The sequence below is a fragment of the Echiichthys vipera genome (genome assembly GCF_963691815.1).
Source record: "Echiichthys vipera genome assembly, chromosome: 8".
In the NCBI taxonomy this organism is placed as follows: Eukaryota; Metazoa; Chordata; class Actinopteri; order Perciformes; family Trachinidae; genus Echiichthys; species Echiichthys vipera.
The window spans coordinates 15,620,562-15,638,936 of record NC_139833.1 but is presented as its reverse complement, the minus strand read 5'-3'; the positions used below and the strand labels follow the sequence as shown (position 1 = coordinate 15,638,936).

The window sequence follows — 18,375 nt, the reverse complement described above, 5'->3', positions numbered from 1 at the left end:
TGTCATATGCACAGATCTGCCATTCGGACTTGTAACTCCTTCAGGGTCACCATGGGCCTCTTGGTAGCTTCCCTGCTCAATCTTTTCCTGGCTCAGTCATCCAGTTTGGAGGGGTGACCCGATCTAGGCAGGTCTGGGTGGTGCCATATGCCTTCACTTCTGGACAATACTCTGAACGATACTCAGAGGGAAAGTTAAAGCCTTTGAAAGCTTTTTCTATTCTTCTCCTAACTTGTGCCTATCCACAACTTTATCCTGAGCTCTTTTGAAAGCATCTTTCCAACCATGGTGAATTATTATCTGTGTTACCATGCTCTATAGGAGAGGAATCCTCAAGGAACAGCTGATTTTATTCTGAAGTAATATCAAAAACACCACAATTCATGTCAGGTGGAGGCAAATCAACTTGGTGCGTAATCTGGAAGATGATTGGTTAAACCTAAAAATGTGTATAATGATTTTTCTAAAGGGACTGATCTCTTTTCCAACACTACTCTTCTAGTTTTTCAGTTTTTTAAATGAATTTTCAGGAAAAAAAAAAGAATTTTTGTAAGGCAAAATGTTTAAATCACGCTGGATTTTTTCTAATGTATTATTTCAGGCTGTAAAACTAAAAGAGTGACTATTTCAAAAGGGTATCATGACTTTCTATAGGCACTGTAAATGTAACACTGATCTGTGGATGTATGAGGCCATTTTGGGCAATTTGGCAAACAATTGGGCAGAACTGTTTTATGGAAGATTCTATATAACAATTGATAGCAATACAAAATCGCATATGTCGTGACAGGATTTAATCCATATTGCCCACTCCTACCAAATTAGGAAAAATTCATGAAAATAATAATCAGGCATTTGAAAAATACACATGATTTTTACTTCAAAATATAAAACATTACTACAAAATGTTGATGTCATTGAATTTACTACTACATATTCATATGTAATAATACAATTACTCCAGGTAGGACTCACAAAGGGAATATGAAGACCTGAAAGAAAACAGGACTTTACTTTCTGCGACGATGAATGTAGCCGTCTCTTAGAGCACAACACGTGACAATACAATCCAACTAAACTAAGATAAATCAGTCCGAGTCTCCCTCCTCCACTCCTACAGCTCCCACCGCACCGGCCAACTCCTCCTCGCTGCCTCGGAGTCGATCTCCTGAACGCACACAAACATACAGACAATTTGATTAATTAATTCACTGCATCCTTCAATCAGTTACATGTATGTGTAAATCCTGCAGCATGGGCCATAACTCTGGTTAAGGTCTGTTTTTTTTTAACATCAAACTGAAAGTAGTGACTGCTGTTTATGTTTAGAATCCCTTATAAACATTAATTGTGTTATTGTGAGTACACATTAACTACCTGTGCTCTCAATGTCACACATTAAAATGAGGGACGACATTTAAAGCTGTTTGTGTTCTCCATGAAGACTCATGCCTATTATCAGAATGTGGAGCACACATCAGCGGAGTAATCACACCATTGCTGTTATCCGATGGCTTCAAGCCTCTGTGGAGTCTGGGTGGCACAAAGCAATTAGCCTAATAATTCACGCCTGGCTTAGACCTGTTTGTCGCTCTAGTGTCAGTGATAAATTACAAAAACATGAAATACTAACGGATGAGCTCGGCGATGGCTCTCTGTGTTCTCCTCTCCAACTTCTCCAGTTTCTTTGCCACGTCACGCTTTAGATCCCTAGATTCAGAATCACAATAAAAAAGATGATATGTAAAACAAATTATATTTAATTATACCAAGATCTTATGCACCTGGAAAATCATTTTCAGAAAGGTCTTACCAGTCTGGTTTTCTTGGGGCGAGATTGGCCAAATCCTGAGGAAAGAAAACGGCTGAATATGGCAACTTCAATACTTCTTAAACAAAATAAATATATACATAAATACAGATATAGATAGAAGAGTACTCACCACTTCTTCAATGATGGGCTCTGGATTAGCTGCCTCTAACTGGTCTTTTACTTTATCCTCCACTGCAAACAAAGAATATTGATCATTGGTCATAAATGATGTGACAATATCAGCAGAAGTCTGTGAGAAATACTCAAGGGGTATCGTCCAGTAGCTAACCATGTAATATGACGTTCCTGGAGGCAATGTAATATAAACAGTACACAACAGCAAGGCACCCGTCAAAATAATCTGCGTTATGATTGAAGAGTTCTCACCAGATGCTGGTTTGGCTTTGGGCACCTGCCTCTCTTTCAGCTCTTTATCCTCAGGGGTGTAATTCCTCAGCTTCAGCTCTCTGAGGACAGAAATCACCATGCAATAATCAGTCAACGCTGCTCTCTCACTCTTTTCCCCCCACACACTTTTGTGACTGCCCAGGAGGTGGCAGCGTAGGTGAATTTATTCCACCAGAGATTCAGGAGCATAGAAGGCCATTTGAAAACCCCACACAGCTGCACATCTAATGCCTAGAGGAGGTGGGATATAATGTCCTTCTTTATTCCTATGAGCACGTCTGATTAACATGTTCCACCTGCTCCTGGGCACAGACTTGCGGAGAGTAGCAAACAGCTGAGGAATGCTGACCTTGATGTTGAATTACGCAGTCTTTCGTCACATCTTCACACAGAGGAATTCTCGGAAAGTTTATAAGACATCTCTGCAAATTACACACAAAGTCCAGAGGCAGAGGTAAACTATTGTCTGATCATGCACGGACCTACAGACTTATCAGCTGCTCTGAGCTTAACATGGATTTGTGATGAGGCTCGAGGGTACGCTCTTGATACATTCATCACACCCCTGCTGCCAACAGACAGGCCGATGCCTTGTATGGTTATGGGCAGGAATGCTAGTCATGTTCTGCCTTTGGCTGACTGAGGGCCACTCTTACACACAGCTCTCTGTATCTCTCTTAAAGATATATGTCGTTCTATCCATCTAATCCTTAAACTGAATTATCATGCTGCCACTCATATTACAGTCATAATAAATCATGTAAATAATAATAATGTGTTTTTTTCTTAATACAATTGATTGCTTTTATATGAAGTAAAACAAAATTAATAATATAAATATGATCTAAGCTGAGTCTGATAAAAGTATGATAAACAGAACGAGTACATCAATGGCTAAGCTTCACAGTCACAGTATTATAAAGTCCAGGCGTCCTGACAGCAAGTTTCTTAGCTTGGCGTAGCCAGAAGGCATCTGTCCAGAATTAACTACAGGCCATCATTTATCAGACTTCAATAGATAAATAAGGATGGCACAATGTGTAATAGAAATCCACTAATCAAAAAGGTTATTCCTCTAGGAAGCATGAATGTGCTCAGCTTGTGCTTAGCAATCATTTACTATTGCTTAATTGCAATTGGGCTGCATTATGATAGATTGCATGGAAGTTTTGGTAATAAGATGAAACTTATGTAAAGAGAATCACCAATATCAAAAAGTTTCAATCTACGAGACACTACAGAGGAAGTGTTTGCATTCTTGTCATCATTCATTTGTACAAAGTTGATAATTTGGTCTAAAGTTGATGCTAGGTGAAAGACTAAGACAAAAGTCCACAGGGGAGAAAGTTGTCGCGTAAATGCAATGAAAATGTGTTGGATTTGACATCCTGTATAGAAATTGTGGCACAAAAGTGAAGGTCAACAGCAAATTTAATGAATATTGCAGCATCATTTCTTGTATGCCTTGTCATGGATAAGTAATGGTAGTCAAAATAAGTGTTTGACCTGATGGTGAGCATAAATATTGAAACACGACATAAAGTGCAGATGGGAAGATGGGACTGAAAATGATCCAGCACTAACATGAGAAAAAACAGGATAAAATCAGAGCACTGATCCAAGTGTGGCTCTCTCAAATAAGTGAACTGTGGCTGAAGAGGAGGTGCAGCAGAGTGTTCAAGTGTTTACACTGATATCAAGCTACCTGTTCCATTCACCAGGGCAAAAATAACTCCTGAGAAAAATCAGCCTTTTCATTTACACATCAGCCAAAGAGATTATAAAAGCTAACGTGTAAATAGTCAGAGACTTTTGAACTTCCTTAAATCGTATTTGCTGTCTCACAGAAGTTAAAATCTCATTACATATCAGCCTACCTTTCTAAAGAAAAACAGCAGCCCTAACAACACCTAACAAGATGTAACAGGAAAATCTGCATGGTGCAGTTGGCGCCTTTTGTGGAATAGGCTTGGTTCTAGGAATGTATGATTACACAGGGAGCCGACAAAGTCTCTGCCCAGGTTCTACTGTTTTCTTGTGTATCTTCTACTGTAGCAATAACTTTAGGACAAACATGCTGATGGTTGTGTTCTTTCATGCCTGGGTTTGGCAATTTGATCTCCCATGAAATTTTAATACAAGATATATGACACTCACACCCTGCTACAAATGTGTCTTGACTTGGCAAAGAAAGCATGGATAAAGAAAAACAACAACATAGTACGTTTTAAATTGAACTTTTCTCTTCACTAACTAATGTCTAAATTAAGCATTTCAACTCTGCAGCTATTTTCATTCTTATGAGGGAGATCTGTCCTGTTCAACTGGAGGAAATACTGCGACACTCCCTCAGTGCAGTCATTAAATATGAACAATGGAAAAAGAAAAAGGTCCTGTAGGACAGGAAAGATGGCTGCTCCTGCCTACCGACTAACACACAAAGTTGAGTAAGCTGTAGGATATTTGAGTAGCTATTAGCAGGAGGCTGTGATCCAGCCCAGTGTAAACACTGCATCTCATGACCTGTACTGAGACATGGCTGCGCTGTGTTACAAGATGGTGTTCAGATAGAGGCAAATAAATGCCCTGATCGCGTACTTCCATATCAGTGTCAGTTCCGTTTGTGCAGCATTAAAAAACTCAACTGAAGGGGCAAGCAACACTGAGCAATGGTTGAATGCTTTTATGAAAATATGATTTGGAGAAAAAAGCCATTTGTGTGCGTGGTGTGCGAACCAACCTGTGTTTTATTTCAGTAGTCTCTTCTAGTGAAGCTTTTTTGTTCTCTGGCTCTCCATCTTCCTGCTCTCGCCCCTGTAAAAATATCATCACAACATTGTTAAAATAACAACAACAACAACAACAACAACAACAACTGAAGAGTAACCTACACATCAATCTTCAGTCACTGGCAAAAAAATAGCATAGAGTAACACTGTAGTCTGCCATTTAAAAAATGCTAGATGTATGAGATGTTCCCTAAACAGGGTAGGAATTTGAATATTTTTTTTCATGGGGCAATTTTGGGCAATTCTTTTCCCCTCTAAGTTGACGAAATAACTAATTAGTTGTTATTTTTCATGCTTTCGTTATGCTGAATGACTTATTGCCAAGAAACATGAGCACCTTTCTGATAAACACAAGATTTAAAAGAATTGATAGACTGATTACTGTCATTTTGAGATAACTGGCATCGACCAATGCCTATGCTCACAGGGCCAAATAACAAAAATTTCTGCAGACACATCTGCATTCTAGTTGTGTCAATTTTGCCATTGTAAGGGCAGAAGTCAGAATCACAGTAGAAAACCCACAATTCAATTCAATTCAATTCAATTTTATTTATAGGGCCAGCTACCGAAGAACTTTGGGATGGGCATTCCCAGCCGCACTACTATTACCGACAAGTAAACATTTATCAGGTTTGTCCTTTTTTTAAAAATAATATTATTTCGTTTTCGTTTTTTCCAAGAACAGCTGAAGAGTGACAGGAAAAAGGGGAAGAGGAGGACGCTGCCAAAGGACTATGCCTACATTGGGCACCCACTCTACCCAGTGAGCCAATGGCCGCCCCGCATTAGAGGCTTTCATGAAATGTTTCAAAACTGCTGCAGCTCATAGCCTACAACCAAACACAGACTAAACAGAGACAATGCACACAACAATGTTAAATAAATGCATTTAAGTTAATCAGTTGTCAGTATGCCTCATTTGTTATCAATATTAAATTATTGTACTTTATCAGATGCAAATAAAACAAAATAAAATCAGCATTATATGCTGGTCGACCGCTCTGCTCTCAATTGTAAAAAAAAAAAACAAACCCAACTATGCATCAGTCCATTTCATAGCACTGGTAGTTCTACAGAAATACAGATATACAGGAATTGAGAAATAGGCTTACAAGCTTACAAGCTCCCTGAACAAGGGAAACATTTAAGAATGTGGCCTACTTATAAAACAGGCTTGCAGAAATGCAAAAAAAAAAAAAAAAAACAAGGACAAAATTGACCCCAAGTGGAAAGTGATAAATATCGAGCCCCTCCCATCTTGCATTTTCCTGAAGAGGCTTCCTGTCCACCTGCTAGAACAATTCAGGGGACTGACTCATTCTTGAAGCGCAGTACAAAAGGAAAACAACCCCAGGCTCCAGGAATGTCACCAGCCGATGATCAAATATTGCTAGTCAAGCTAGTATACCTGTTGAACACTAGCTAAACACATTCTGGCCTAACTGCCAAAACAGTGGCTTGCCAGCTTGCAGGAAGAATTCATATCCTGAAGTGAAGAATGTCATAGAGGAATTGGATTTTTTTACAGTTTCTACAGATACATATCTCGTCATCTGCTCATTTCATGCAACTGAGGCACCTTCGAGCTTCATTCAAATCCTCTTTTAAAGCAGTAAAATGTTCATTTTTGCACTTAAGTTCGAAATAAAATAATAAAAAATTAAAGCTGTAGGCAGCCATGAACGGGCCCTCGCAATTGGCGCGTGTCGTGGGAACTGGCTGGAGTCTGAAGAAATCTGTGTCCCCACTTAACTTTTACTAGGAAAGAAGACAGTGACACTTCTCCATATTTACCAATATTACTTGTTATGATCTAGAATACATGAAAAATGAAATACCTGGTGGTAGAACATCATCTGTGTGTTTTAGAGGGAATACATTTTGTGCCAGACCAAAAACTGCAAACAATACAGTGTGAAATAATTTGTATCCCCCAGTAACTTTTGCTAGGAAACAAGAAACTTCTATATATTTACCAAGTTTACTATCAATCTGAAACATGTGCACAATTTAACATTTGATCGAATTCATCTGTGCATTTAAGAGAGGGGATACATTTTGTAGCAGACTGGAAATGTCAGAAAATACAGCCTGAAAGGATATGTGTCCAGTATAATCCAAGACCTTTACGACCAGTGGCAGACCATACATCTGGTGTATTCCACACAGATAAACTTTTGCCATTAAATACTGAACAGACACTTTTTTCTTTTAAAACTAATTGTTCCTTTCATAAAGAGAGGGTCAGAGATCTGTTCCCTGCAGCCACCTTCTATCCTGCACTTCGTGTCAAAAAGATATGGAGGCCTTATATGTTAAATGCTTAATATGTCTTAAATATAATGCAACTGCTGCTTCAGCTCTGGTTTTACTGGTCTGTAGAGAAGAAGAATATTAGATGTTTGGATAATAAATATATTCAAGTGCCTTGTTGAGAGGCTTGTTTGAACATGTGACTTCTTTTCCTTGGCAGATAGAAACGTATTGTTAAATCAGATTTGACTAAGACACAGTATTTACCGTTGATAAATGAGTCTCTGAGAAAAAAAAGTCCACACATGCTCACTTTAGCCGCACAGGCAAACCAGACATATAACAACTACAAACGCACTGTGTCAAATAAATACTGAACTTAACTAGATCTGAATCATCTTAACATGCACCCTCTCACAGCACAACAACAAAGCCACGAGCCAAAGTTGTGATGATTTGCCATCTACATGAATATGCTAATGTTAGCTACAAGCTAAGTCGGCTAAGGTTGCCTCACTCACAAAATGAAGCGTTTTCTATTGGCTATGTTGCAATTACCAGACACCAGACATCACCAGACAAGATACTTACATGGATTTGTTTATCTCTTATTGCTTTTAGCCTCTCTTTTCTCTTCAGGGCCTGCTCCTGTAGTGACCCAACAGCTCGCTCCATGTTTATCTCAACGCGCCGCTCGATGCTCTGAAATCTATTAACTGTCCTGTCTGAGGAGGACGGATAAACGACCGTCGAGCACATCGATTGCAGTGACCTGTTGCCTGATCACGATATAGTTTTTTGTTAACAGATTTCTTAATAATAATAATTGCTTACATTTGAAGTATTCATATTTAAAAACATTGTCTCCTTTCACAAAAAAAAGATAAAAACACACAAAACAAAAATAAAAAACAATCAAATGAACGATACACAAACTCAATTAATACATTTCTCATAAACAACACAAATTAAATATTATACACACAAATCCTACCCCTTCTTTGCTGTTTAAATTATGTTATACAGTTGATCTTTATCATATATTGTGTGTGTATATAAACATATATATATATATATATATATATATATATATATATATATATATATATATATATATATATATATATGCTACAAACATATACATACATACAGTACATACTATATAGGCTATTTACATACATATGCAACATACATAAATATTTGACCTGCATATATCTCCCTGTATCAATAAACTAAACTTAACCATCATCATGGCCCTTCCTCATTCTTATACATCAAGAAAATAGGCTAAATATGTAAATCTTCTTGTCTCAACCCACAGATAAATAATCAAATTCCTACGGAGAGAGGATAATGAGATTTTTTTATGTGTTCGATGTAGCCTCTGGGCACATGGATTAAAAGTGACTTGATTTAACTTTTAGTAGCTTATATTTTTGAACAGTTTTCAAACATAGTTATGGACTATTAGCAGACCTATACATTAAGGGGAATACATAGGACAGACTGTCACACTGTTCCGCCTGTTGATGGTCACACTGTCAGGTCATGGTTAGGAATGTAGGCCATCGCCATGGTAATACAGCTGCCTCGAGCTTCACTGTGTCCATCTCACTAATGACCAAGTGTGTGACAACACAAACCTGGTTGTAGACGGGGATAACAGGGTTAAAGATCATAACAGTAATAAATCAATAAATCTCCAATTTGTAGTACATTAGTAATTACTTACAGTCTACCATAACAGATACATACTATACTAAACTATCAGTTTAGTAACCTACAACAGACATACAGACATAAAGATGCAATTGCTCTAATTTACAGTGGTAGACGAAGTAAGTAACTTTTTAGTGACCATCGTTACTTTTTATTTCAGTCACTTTCATTTACCCATGGGACTGTCATGGTGTGTATGTGTGTAGGTGGTGCTGGGTGCTGTTAATGCTGCCACACCCTCTGACCATGTAGTGTGTGTGTGTGTGTTTGTGTGTGTGTGTGTGTGTGTGTGTGTGTGTGTGTGTGTGTGTGTGTGTGTGTGTGGGTTTGATATATAACTGTATGTTACATGTTCTTATTTGTTGAGTGATGTTTTTATCCACGCTGTATTTGTACAGCAGATGCAAATTAGCCTAAGGCTAACTCTGGTGCAATGCATCAAATGGTTGCATTTATGTTTTTAATTGCTCATGGTCGCTTTCAAATAAAAATTTTAGATAAATAAGTAAGTAAAAGTTCAGCTGTGAAATTACTCCACTAATATTCCTGCATTCAAAGATTACTTAAGTAAAAGTATGTAGACTAATCGACAGCATAATGTATTTAACATATAAAAAGTCTATTGTAGGGTAAACAACCCTGTTTACAGCTTGGTGCCAATGCATTTTCCAGCTGATCTCAGAGGGTTTTTGAGTGGTTTATTTAGCTTGTTTAGCAATGATTAGGACCACTTATAAAATCCAAATACTACTTCTCCGCATGCATAAAAAGGGGGGAGATGAAAAGGCCATTCTTCAAATTGACAACCCAAAAGTTTTATTGGAGCAATGTTTGAAAATGCTCCTATGTTTTACTTTCAGTATTGAGCCATTGTACTGTGTATTATAATTATTTATTACTGTCTAGTCTGAAGTTCAGTTTCTGTGTGTGTGTGTGTGTGTGTGTGTGTGTCTTTATGTTATCAGTACTGAATGTTGCTTGCTGTGCAAAGTCATAGCTTCATCCTTGGTCTATACGAAATTGCACAAATGTTTCTTCTTGAGACAAGATCACTTGCACATAATGAGGTCACAGGGCTGCCTATTCTGCCCCAAATGCTGCTGCATTTTATTGATATGTATCTATTTTTATGTTAATACATGCAGCTATAAACTTCAACTTCCATTTGCAGACTAGAGGAGTGCTGGAGGAGGCTGTGTTTGTGTCTTTAAGAATACCAGCCTACCTGTGAGCATGATCTTCAGTCAACTCTCCTCTGAATGTCTTGTTTAACAGTCAGACACTAGTTGATGATAGCGTGCATCAGATAACACAGGGCTGTACACTTCTGCTGACTGAATCCACACGGGCAGCGCAGTCATTTCTCGGTGTTGAGCGGATGGCATCTGTCGCTTCCGTGGGAACTCTCTCCAATAGGAATCATACAGCAGCAACAAGCTCGCTCTAAATGCGGACATGGGTGTTCCTCCAGACATGTATTTCCACGCATTTTTGTTCCTGGTTTTATAAATATCGACAGCGATTTCAGCACCGTGGCCGCACTCACATCGTCATGTTTTGCTTTTTCACGCCACTCTGATAACTTTGCGCTTCGAGACAGAAAAGCACTTTTGCGTGGATTATTGCGCCCGAATTTTCTTTTTTTTTTTTATTCTTGTTGCAGGAATGGTTCCAAGGAGCGTGGCGCGTCCTCCTGCCTGTAGGAAACAACGTCAAACAGCCCTGGGTTGGCTCATGCTTACCATTTCATGATTTATTTTAAAAAAGAGAGAGAAAAGAGATATGAGCAACCACAAGGGCGGCGGGATGGCTTCGAAGGAAAGACTGTATGAGCTGTGGATGTTATATTACACAAAGGTGAGTGCAAGTGCGGAAGACCTGACGGTGACACCTGTTGCAGCAGGTTCCTCTGCCTGAAGTTTATAACGTGACCCGATGAACACACGGTCATGGTGTGTGTGTGTGTGTGTGTGTGTGAGAGAGAGAGATATCTGTACTGCAGCCATGTTGTGTGTCATCATGTCTCTGTCGTATGTTGTAAACGGTTACATGAGGAAGTCGCTTATTTTTTGTGTGCTTATTTGTACAGCAGCTGTTTATTTACCAAGTGGAGAAGGCTGGCCCGTGCATACTAGAACTAGATCATGCTGCCATATCGTTTGACTGTGTCACTGAGTCATTTTAGTTATTGAAAGCAGTAAGTAATTATGATATCTGAAGCAGATGAACCCACTTAACGAAGTGTGTTTGATCCTGTACCTGCGGCGCAGGTGTCACTGAGGCTACTTCCTGTTCCTGTTCCTGTTCCCTCATGTCGCATTTAAAACATAATGGGATTGATATTTTTAAAAACTGGTTATATTGTTCAGGAAAATATCCTCTCGTTACCTGGAACATATGTTTTTGACTCTTAGTGTAAAAACTTAATCTAATTTGACATACAATGAGTGTCAACATTTTTAGTGTCGTATTTTGGTCTCAAATGTTGCCCCCTGTGGGTGGATCTCAGTTATTTGGCCCATTGAGGTGCGATATCTAGGTAATAATGATGAAAACAAATTCCTAGTAAAACTGATCTTGCACATGCTTTCATGTCATGCCTCCTCTTTGAAAGGAAATACACTTTTGGCTGTGAATAAACTAAGTATTACTATTTAATGTGTTTGCAATCTGCTCCCATGCCTGAGGACAGAAGAAACGAGACCTCTTTCCAAATTTGCATGTATGTTCACTGTAGGGTGTGCAGACTGCTCTAGTATTATCACAGTGGATCTAAAGGGCCGGTTTCTTTACGAGGATAAAGTCTAGTCCTACATTTTTTTTCATTCCATATCTCGATTGAATGTTGCTTTGATTTAGGGACTAGGCTTAAGTCCAGTCTAGGTAACTGGATAAACGCGTTTTAGGTAAGACGGGGCACAAGTCAATGCTGGAATAACTGCAGAAATGCTCTAAAGGCATCAACAAACTCTTGCAACATTTACTATCAAGTGGTCATTGTGGTCACTGTGGATGCATCCCAGAGGAAGTGTGTTTCTTATTCACCCTGTTACTTCTCCTTTGGTCTGCTGCTGCTGCATCTGCAACTGCAGATTGACTGAACTTTCCTGTTTATGCCAGTTTCTTTTACAATCATATAAGAAGTTGTTGGCACTGTCACAAATAATCGTGTGTGTGTGTGTGTGTGTGTGTGTGTGTGTGTGGCTTTCTAGCATCTCTGTGTGCAAGACCGTTCCTTATAAAGCTGCCTCTCGGCCCTCAGTTAATTCTCATCAGTTGCCCTCAGGGCTAATAGGAACAAAGTTTATAAAAGTCTCAGTGAATGACACACAGCTTTCTTGTAGATTTTTGCATACATGCAAATGACCTGCTGCGATGAAGGATGGCAGAGGCGATGGATTTATTTGAGCTCAGCTTTTAATGCCACCACCTTCTGTGACTCAGAGGAACACAATAGGTTGCAGAAAGGCAGCAGAACCACTTCAGAGAACAATCACCTGCCTCTCCTCTAAAAATCAACACAGTGTTTTTGTTGTTTGCCTGTTAGTCAAGCTGGCGCAGACAATATTGTGTTTTAAACTGGACATTTTCCATCTCCGACTCACAGGCCTTGTTTTAAGATTCATCACACATCATGGAATGTTTTGATTATTACAAATGCGTCAAACTGACCTGAGCTCTGTTTAATACATGTTTTGTTTGTGCTGCAAACAAGCCTTTACTTATAGTGTTAATGGCTTGCTCTCTGTTTGAGTTACAACAAACACCCCCAGGCAGCAGTAAATATTTCAGTCTTGTGTGTCTGTTGATGTTTGTTTGTGTGTGTTTCTATACTGTACTGTAAACTCCCATAATCTATCATGAGTTAATATTATATATATATATATATATATATATATATATTAACTCATGTTAGATTATGGGAGTTTACAGTATATAATACAGCTGTCATTAATCTTAACAGTAGTACTAGGGCTGCAACTAATGATTACTTTCATTGTCAATTATTCTGTCAATTGTTTTCTCGATTGATTGATTATTTTGTTGATCAGTGTTTCCCAAAGCCCAATATGATATCCTCAAATATATTGTTTTTATCCACAACTCAAAAAATATTCAGTTTACTGTCATAGAGGAGTGAAGAAACCAGAAAATATTCACATTTAAGATGCTGGAATAAGACAATTTAGATTTTATTTCTCTTGAAAAATTACTCAAATTGATTGATTATCAAAATAGTTGGTGGTTGGCAATGGTTGACAACTAATCGATTCATCTTTGCAGATCTAGTTGATCCCAGCATGTTTGAGTACATGCAGTATCTCAGTCATCGTTCTGTATTTGCAATAAGAAAGCAAAACGTGCTCAGGCTTGTCGGTGATAAAGGAGCCCTGCTTCCTCCGATTGTGCAAGAAATCACACACCCTTTGCTAGATTTTTAGATCAGCTGAGGTTTCAGAACTGAAAAGCCATTGTGATATCGAGGCATCTTGTCTAAAGCTTGCCCCAAATGAGACTTTTTCTGTACAAATGACCAAACAAACTGGCAGCCTATTATAAGCTAGACAGTTAATTATTTTCTACAGCCGAGAACACAGTGTACAGATACATCATATACATACTTACATCAACATACAAGCGGTTACTTAATTATATAGATCAACAAACAACTTTAGTGACAGTGTAAACATGCAGTGTTTACTGAATGCTTCTTGGTTATCAGGTTTTTGGAGTTTGAAGTTTGGTGAGAGCATGTTCAGCCAAGTGATGCTCAGTGCCTCTCATACAATGAATAGAACCGGCCCTTTTCTGGAGTTAATATCTACGAATGTTTTTCAGACCATCATAAAATTCTCATGCCTGACAGGTATGGACATACACAGAAGAGTGTGATCTAATCACTGGGGGAGTAACTTTACTTGTCAGGTCGTGTCTGCAGACAACCTGAAGGGTATTGTTTCTGGATGATATAGTAGTAAACTGTTAAACTGTACTTTAACATTAATTATTTTAATCATCGGTGTTTCATGCTGGTTGTAGGCCGGCAACTAATGCTTTAAGGATGAATTTAGCAATTAATTCAGAAATAGTTAATTTAGTTCAAAAATGACCACTTTAAGTGTCCAAAGTTATGTCTTCATGTTGCCTGTTTTGTCCCAAACAGCCAAAATACCCAATTGTATTCAATATACAGTTATAAAAAAAAATGAGAAAAGCAATAAAACCCTTGTATCTGAGAAGCAGGAACATGTAAATATTAGGTATTTTAACTGGATGAATGCTTGACTTTTAAAACTAATCAATTTAGCTGTTGATGGTTGGGGGTAAATGCAGATCAATGAAGTCTCATTTCTTAAAGCAGGTTTCTGAAAAAGCATCACACGTCAACATGCAACATTCAGGTAGAGCTGAAACAGCTGGTCGATGAATGGATTGTTCGCGAAGATGTAAGGCAAGCAGAGAAACAGTGTGTGATTATCCCCTGATCATTAGCTCAAGAGACTGTTAGAGGGACTAATTAAAGCCTGTAGCGATAGAGATGGACCAACTCGACTGTCACCATCCACGCTGCTGTGAAACCACCTCCTCTGCTTGCTATGAAGAAAGAACAAGTCACATTTCCTGGCTTTAGTCGCCACAACACTCTGCCGTGAATGTGTCTCAGTTCTGATTTATATGATTATGTCAATATGAGAGATGCAACAGCAATAACAGCCAACCTTGCAGCTCCCCATCACCATCTTATGAGCCCTGTGATTAAATTCCCTCGGGTACCCTGATCTCCCCTGTTTACCAACAGAAGGGCCAACCAGGAAAATCAAAGTGCTCTTTGCTTTCACTTGTGCAGGAAGCTGGAGCGAAGCAGAATGCCAAGCAGCAGAGAGCTGCACAGCTGCTTGGCCTTGTGCAGCTACAACGGAGATAAATGCCACAGTTTATAAGGGTTGGGTACCTCATGGTTGGTTTGTGACATCTGTTCTAATAGCTTCTATATCGATCAAATACTTGACTTACTTGCTCTGTGCGATGTGAGGGGGAAAAAGCAATTGTACTGAAAGCAAGGGATGTTTATTTCTTGTGAGGTGTTGATCAATAGTAATTTTGTAGGGATGATTTTTAGGTCACCGGTGCAGACATAAAGCAGGGTGCTCTACCAGGTGTGGGAACCAGTTTTGCTGCAGAAAAAAAACAATGTATTTCCCCTGGTTTTACTTCTCATTAGCCAACCAGACTCACTTCCTATTTGTGATCTAATTATTTTATTATATGCTAGAATGATACACCCTCCCCAGTAAAACTAGAAGGTCCCACTCAGTGTAAAAATGAAGGCTGCCATCATATTATGCAGAGTTGTCAACCCACTATGCTCAAATTGCATCCCTTAATTAACCCCTATTATTGTGTTTCCTTGTACATTGGGACTTCCAGTAGACAAATATAGAAACAAAACAATAGGTTGTTCAGTTAGATTTCCTGTTTTCACAGAGTACATGAAGAGATTTTATCCAGTATGTGCTCGATTTACATCATTTTATTATTATTTTTTCTATAGCTTGCTAATCAGATTGTGTATATGAAGCTTATAGTGATGTGCTAAAGGCATATGACCTAAACTTTCTCCGTCTGGAAATACAGTATTTACATTATTACATTCATTGCTTTAACTTGTCGCGTTTCAGTTTTCTTTCTTTGTTGCTGTGGGAAGTTTTTTAATTTTTTTTTATAGAGGCCTATCTCATATCTGCTCACAATTATAGCTGTAGGACCAAAAGAGGAAGGGGCTTGACGAGGAGGCTGCGTATGGAGGAAATAAACCACGGTTAAAGTGACATGTCATTTCCTGGTTGCTTGCTTGACGTTTGGAAGACCAGAGAGAAGCGAATCAGATATCGGTGCATGTTTAGTGTGCGCGGCTTCTGAGCTGCTGGCGTGGGGACTGCACCGAAGGCTCATCTGAGACTGGGTTCGCAAGAACCTGGCACCCAGCTCAGCTGCATACAATGAGAGATGGACTGGCCTATAAGTCAATGCCAGTTGGTAATGTACATTTAACATTAATGCAGCATTAGAAATGTTTTCAGCGTTAACTGCATTAGGTTTCAATTTCTCTACAGGAACTGTGACAATTAGCAACACATTAGACATGCAATTGTCCACAGTTACAGTATCTACTGTATGTTGGAGCTGCAGCAGCTTTGAAAGTAACCAACATCAACTGCAGCACACTACACATTGCTCATTTTTGACTTATTTGCTAGACGGCTAATGGGGAAGTACCTGGTTTATTGTTATACCATGTGCTGTTTGCTGTACTGTAGCCTCTGTTATTTGTGTACAGTGAGTCAGTCAGTAAGTCTGAAACAGCTTGTGTCTTCCCTCATTCTGCCTGCTCTACCGAAGCTGCCTCAAGTATTAGCTACAGTGGCTTTGTGCATACTCAGCTGATCTACATGTTCAGGTTGTTCCATCACATGGTACATCAAAGAACATTTCTGGATGTCCTGTGTATGTAATTGGATTTTGAAACCCTGGGTTCTAACCAGTAACAGTCTGAATCGTCAGGACTTCTTAAAGGTCCCATATTATGCTCATTTTCAGGTTCATACTTATATTTTGTGTTTCTGCTAGAACATGATTGCATGCTTTAATGTTCAAAAAACACACTATTTTACCCTAAACTGTCTGTCTGAATATACCTGTATTCACCCTCTGTCTGAAATGCTCTGTTTTAGCGCCTGTCTCTTTCAGACCCTCTGTAGAAAAAGGCCAGTCTGCTCTGATTGGTCAGCATTAAGTCTTCTGCACCTGCACTCTTCACCATTACTGCATATACGTATATATATATATATATATATATATATATATATATATACACAGTATATATTATGTGTGTATATATAGTATAGTTGCGACATTGCAACCTTACGGAGATCCTGTTGTCTCGTTTAAAGACACAGTTTCTGAATACGGTGTGTGCATTTCTCTGTGGATTGTGCGTTTTGATACTTTCACAGTATTTATATAGCACCTTGACCTGCTTTTTTAATACAAAAAACAAAAAAAACAAAAAAGGCATGGAAAACTCTTACAAAATTGAAAACTTTAACAATATGTAACCTTTAAGGATAAGTTGGCTTTATATAAAATGTTCCAAAAAGATCAAAATATTTCCATACAAAGTTGTGTCTCTGCTGACCCTTATGACATTGGTGCTATTTAGTCTGTGTGAGCTTGAGAGACTGATGTGAGGAGCGAAGAGTGGCAGGATACGTTGCACTGCAGAGGCTGATTAAAACTGTGATAACAACAGTTTGTATGTTAACATCCTCACACAACTGAAACCACCTTAAGTTATGTGATAAAGATGCAGGAATGTCTCGTGTAAGACAACGACATGCGCACACTGAGAACTCACATTTGTACGCTGACCACTTTATACATAGTTTATGACTGCAATGGACTTAAAAGAAAGGACTTTTTTGCTTCTTTTAGCCCCCTGTTTTGAAAAAAGGAAAGAATTGGCTCATGTGTTCCTCTCTGTGAGTTACATCTCTTTGCAACATCCTGTTACAAAAACAGGTCATAGTCAGTGGCATGTTTGTCAGCCACAGTGCGTCAGTTAAATGCTCAACCTTTGCAGAGTAGCGCAACAACCGAGCACAAACAAAGAACATATTCCATTGATATTTCTTGTGCAAACATTTTTCACACGCACACTGTTATTTACTAACACGGCTCACTGCATATTTGATCTTTCCTCCCTCCTGCAGAGAGACGTGGGCTATCTGCAGCAGTGGCTGGAGGCATTTGTGGCATCCTTTGAGAGGCTTATTGATGTGCAGTCGCTGGAGCCTAGGAGGTACGTGGTAAAAGTTATTTACAAACTACATACCCAGAAGCTCACCGGTTTGTATTCCCCAAAGCAGGATGGTCTCCGACCTCCTGTAGAGATACCATTTTGACATGTTTATGTTATGTGTAAACGAAGCGCCTATCACAACGCCCTTTGCCTCTTTGCTGCTGCCTCCCATCCCCTCCCTTCCCACATCCTCCTCTTCTAGGCTGGAGGAGTGCAGCTCGGAGGTACCCTTGCTCCCCAGCGAGGTCCTGGTGTTCCTAGGCACCCAGTTATGGCAGAGCGCAACGCACCTCTCCGACGCTGCCGAACCCAACGGCACCACTCCTCACCCCCTGCTCCTCATCAAGTTCTTCATCATTGTCTGCAGGTGAGGGCCCGGCCTGCTGTGCATACGCTTCATCATCATGATCATAAACATAGTACAACTGTTGTGCTAATGAATGTATTGTGTGAAATCTATTGTAGATGTTGTTATCATGACAATAGGCAATCTCCGGTTGCAGGTCATTTATCATTTCTTCCCTAAGTTG

The 18,375-nt window shown here is 39.1% G+C and overlaps 2 protein-coding genes across 4 annotated transcripts in view; one reads left to right on the top strand and one right to left on the bottom strand.

Annotated features, from left to right (window-relative positions):
* Positions 1-854: 854 nt before the first annotated feature.
* ccdc12 (coiled-coil domain containing 12) lies at positions 855-7,948 on the bottom strand. Its single transcript, XM_083918301.1, has 7 exons — positions 7,858-7,948; positions 4,962-5,035; positions 2,201-2,280; positions 1,944-2,005; positions 1,814-1,848; positions 1,634-1,710; positions 855-1,168 (listed from the first exon to the last, which is right to left on the bottom strand). Exons 1-7 carry the CDS (start codon positions 7,939-7,941, stop codon positions 1,089-1,091), a joined length of 492 nt encoding a protein of 163 aa, XP_083774427.1. The 5' UTR covers positions 7,942-7,948; the 3' UTR covers positions 855-1,088.
* Positions 7,949-10,276: 2,328 nt separating this feature from the next.
* The window catches only part of nbeal2 (neurobeachin-like 2), a 35,413-nt gene continuing 27,314 nt past the window's right edge, over positions 10,277-18,375 (top strand). For all 3 annotated transcript variants that reach the window (XM_083918412.1, XM_083918413.1, XM_083918411.1), the window contains exons 1-3: positions 10,277-10,842; positions 17,757-17,845; positions 18,048-18,212. In XM_083918412.1, the coding sequence (XP_083774538.1) occupies positions 10,768-10,842; positions 17,757-17,845; positions 18,048-18,212 (329 nt within the window). In that variant the 5' untranslated portion in view covers positions 10,277-10,767. The remainder of the gene's footprint in view (positions 10,843-17,756; positions 17,846-18,047; positions 18,213-18,375) is intronic.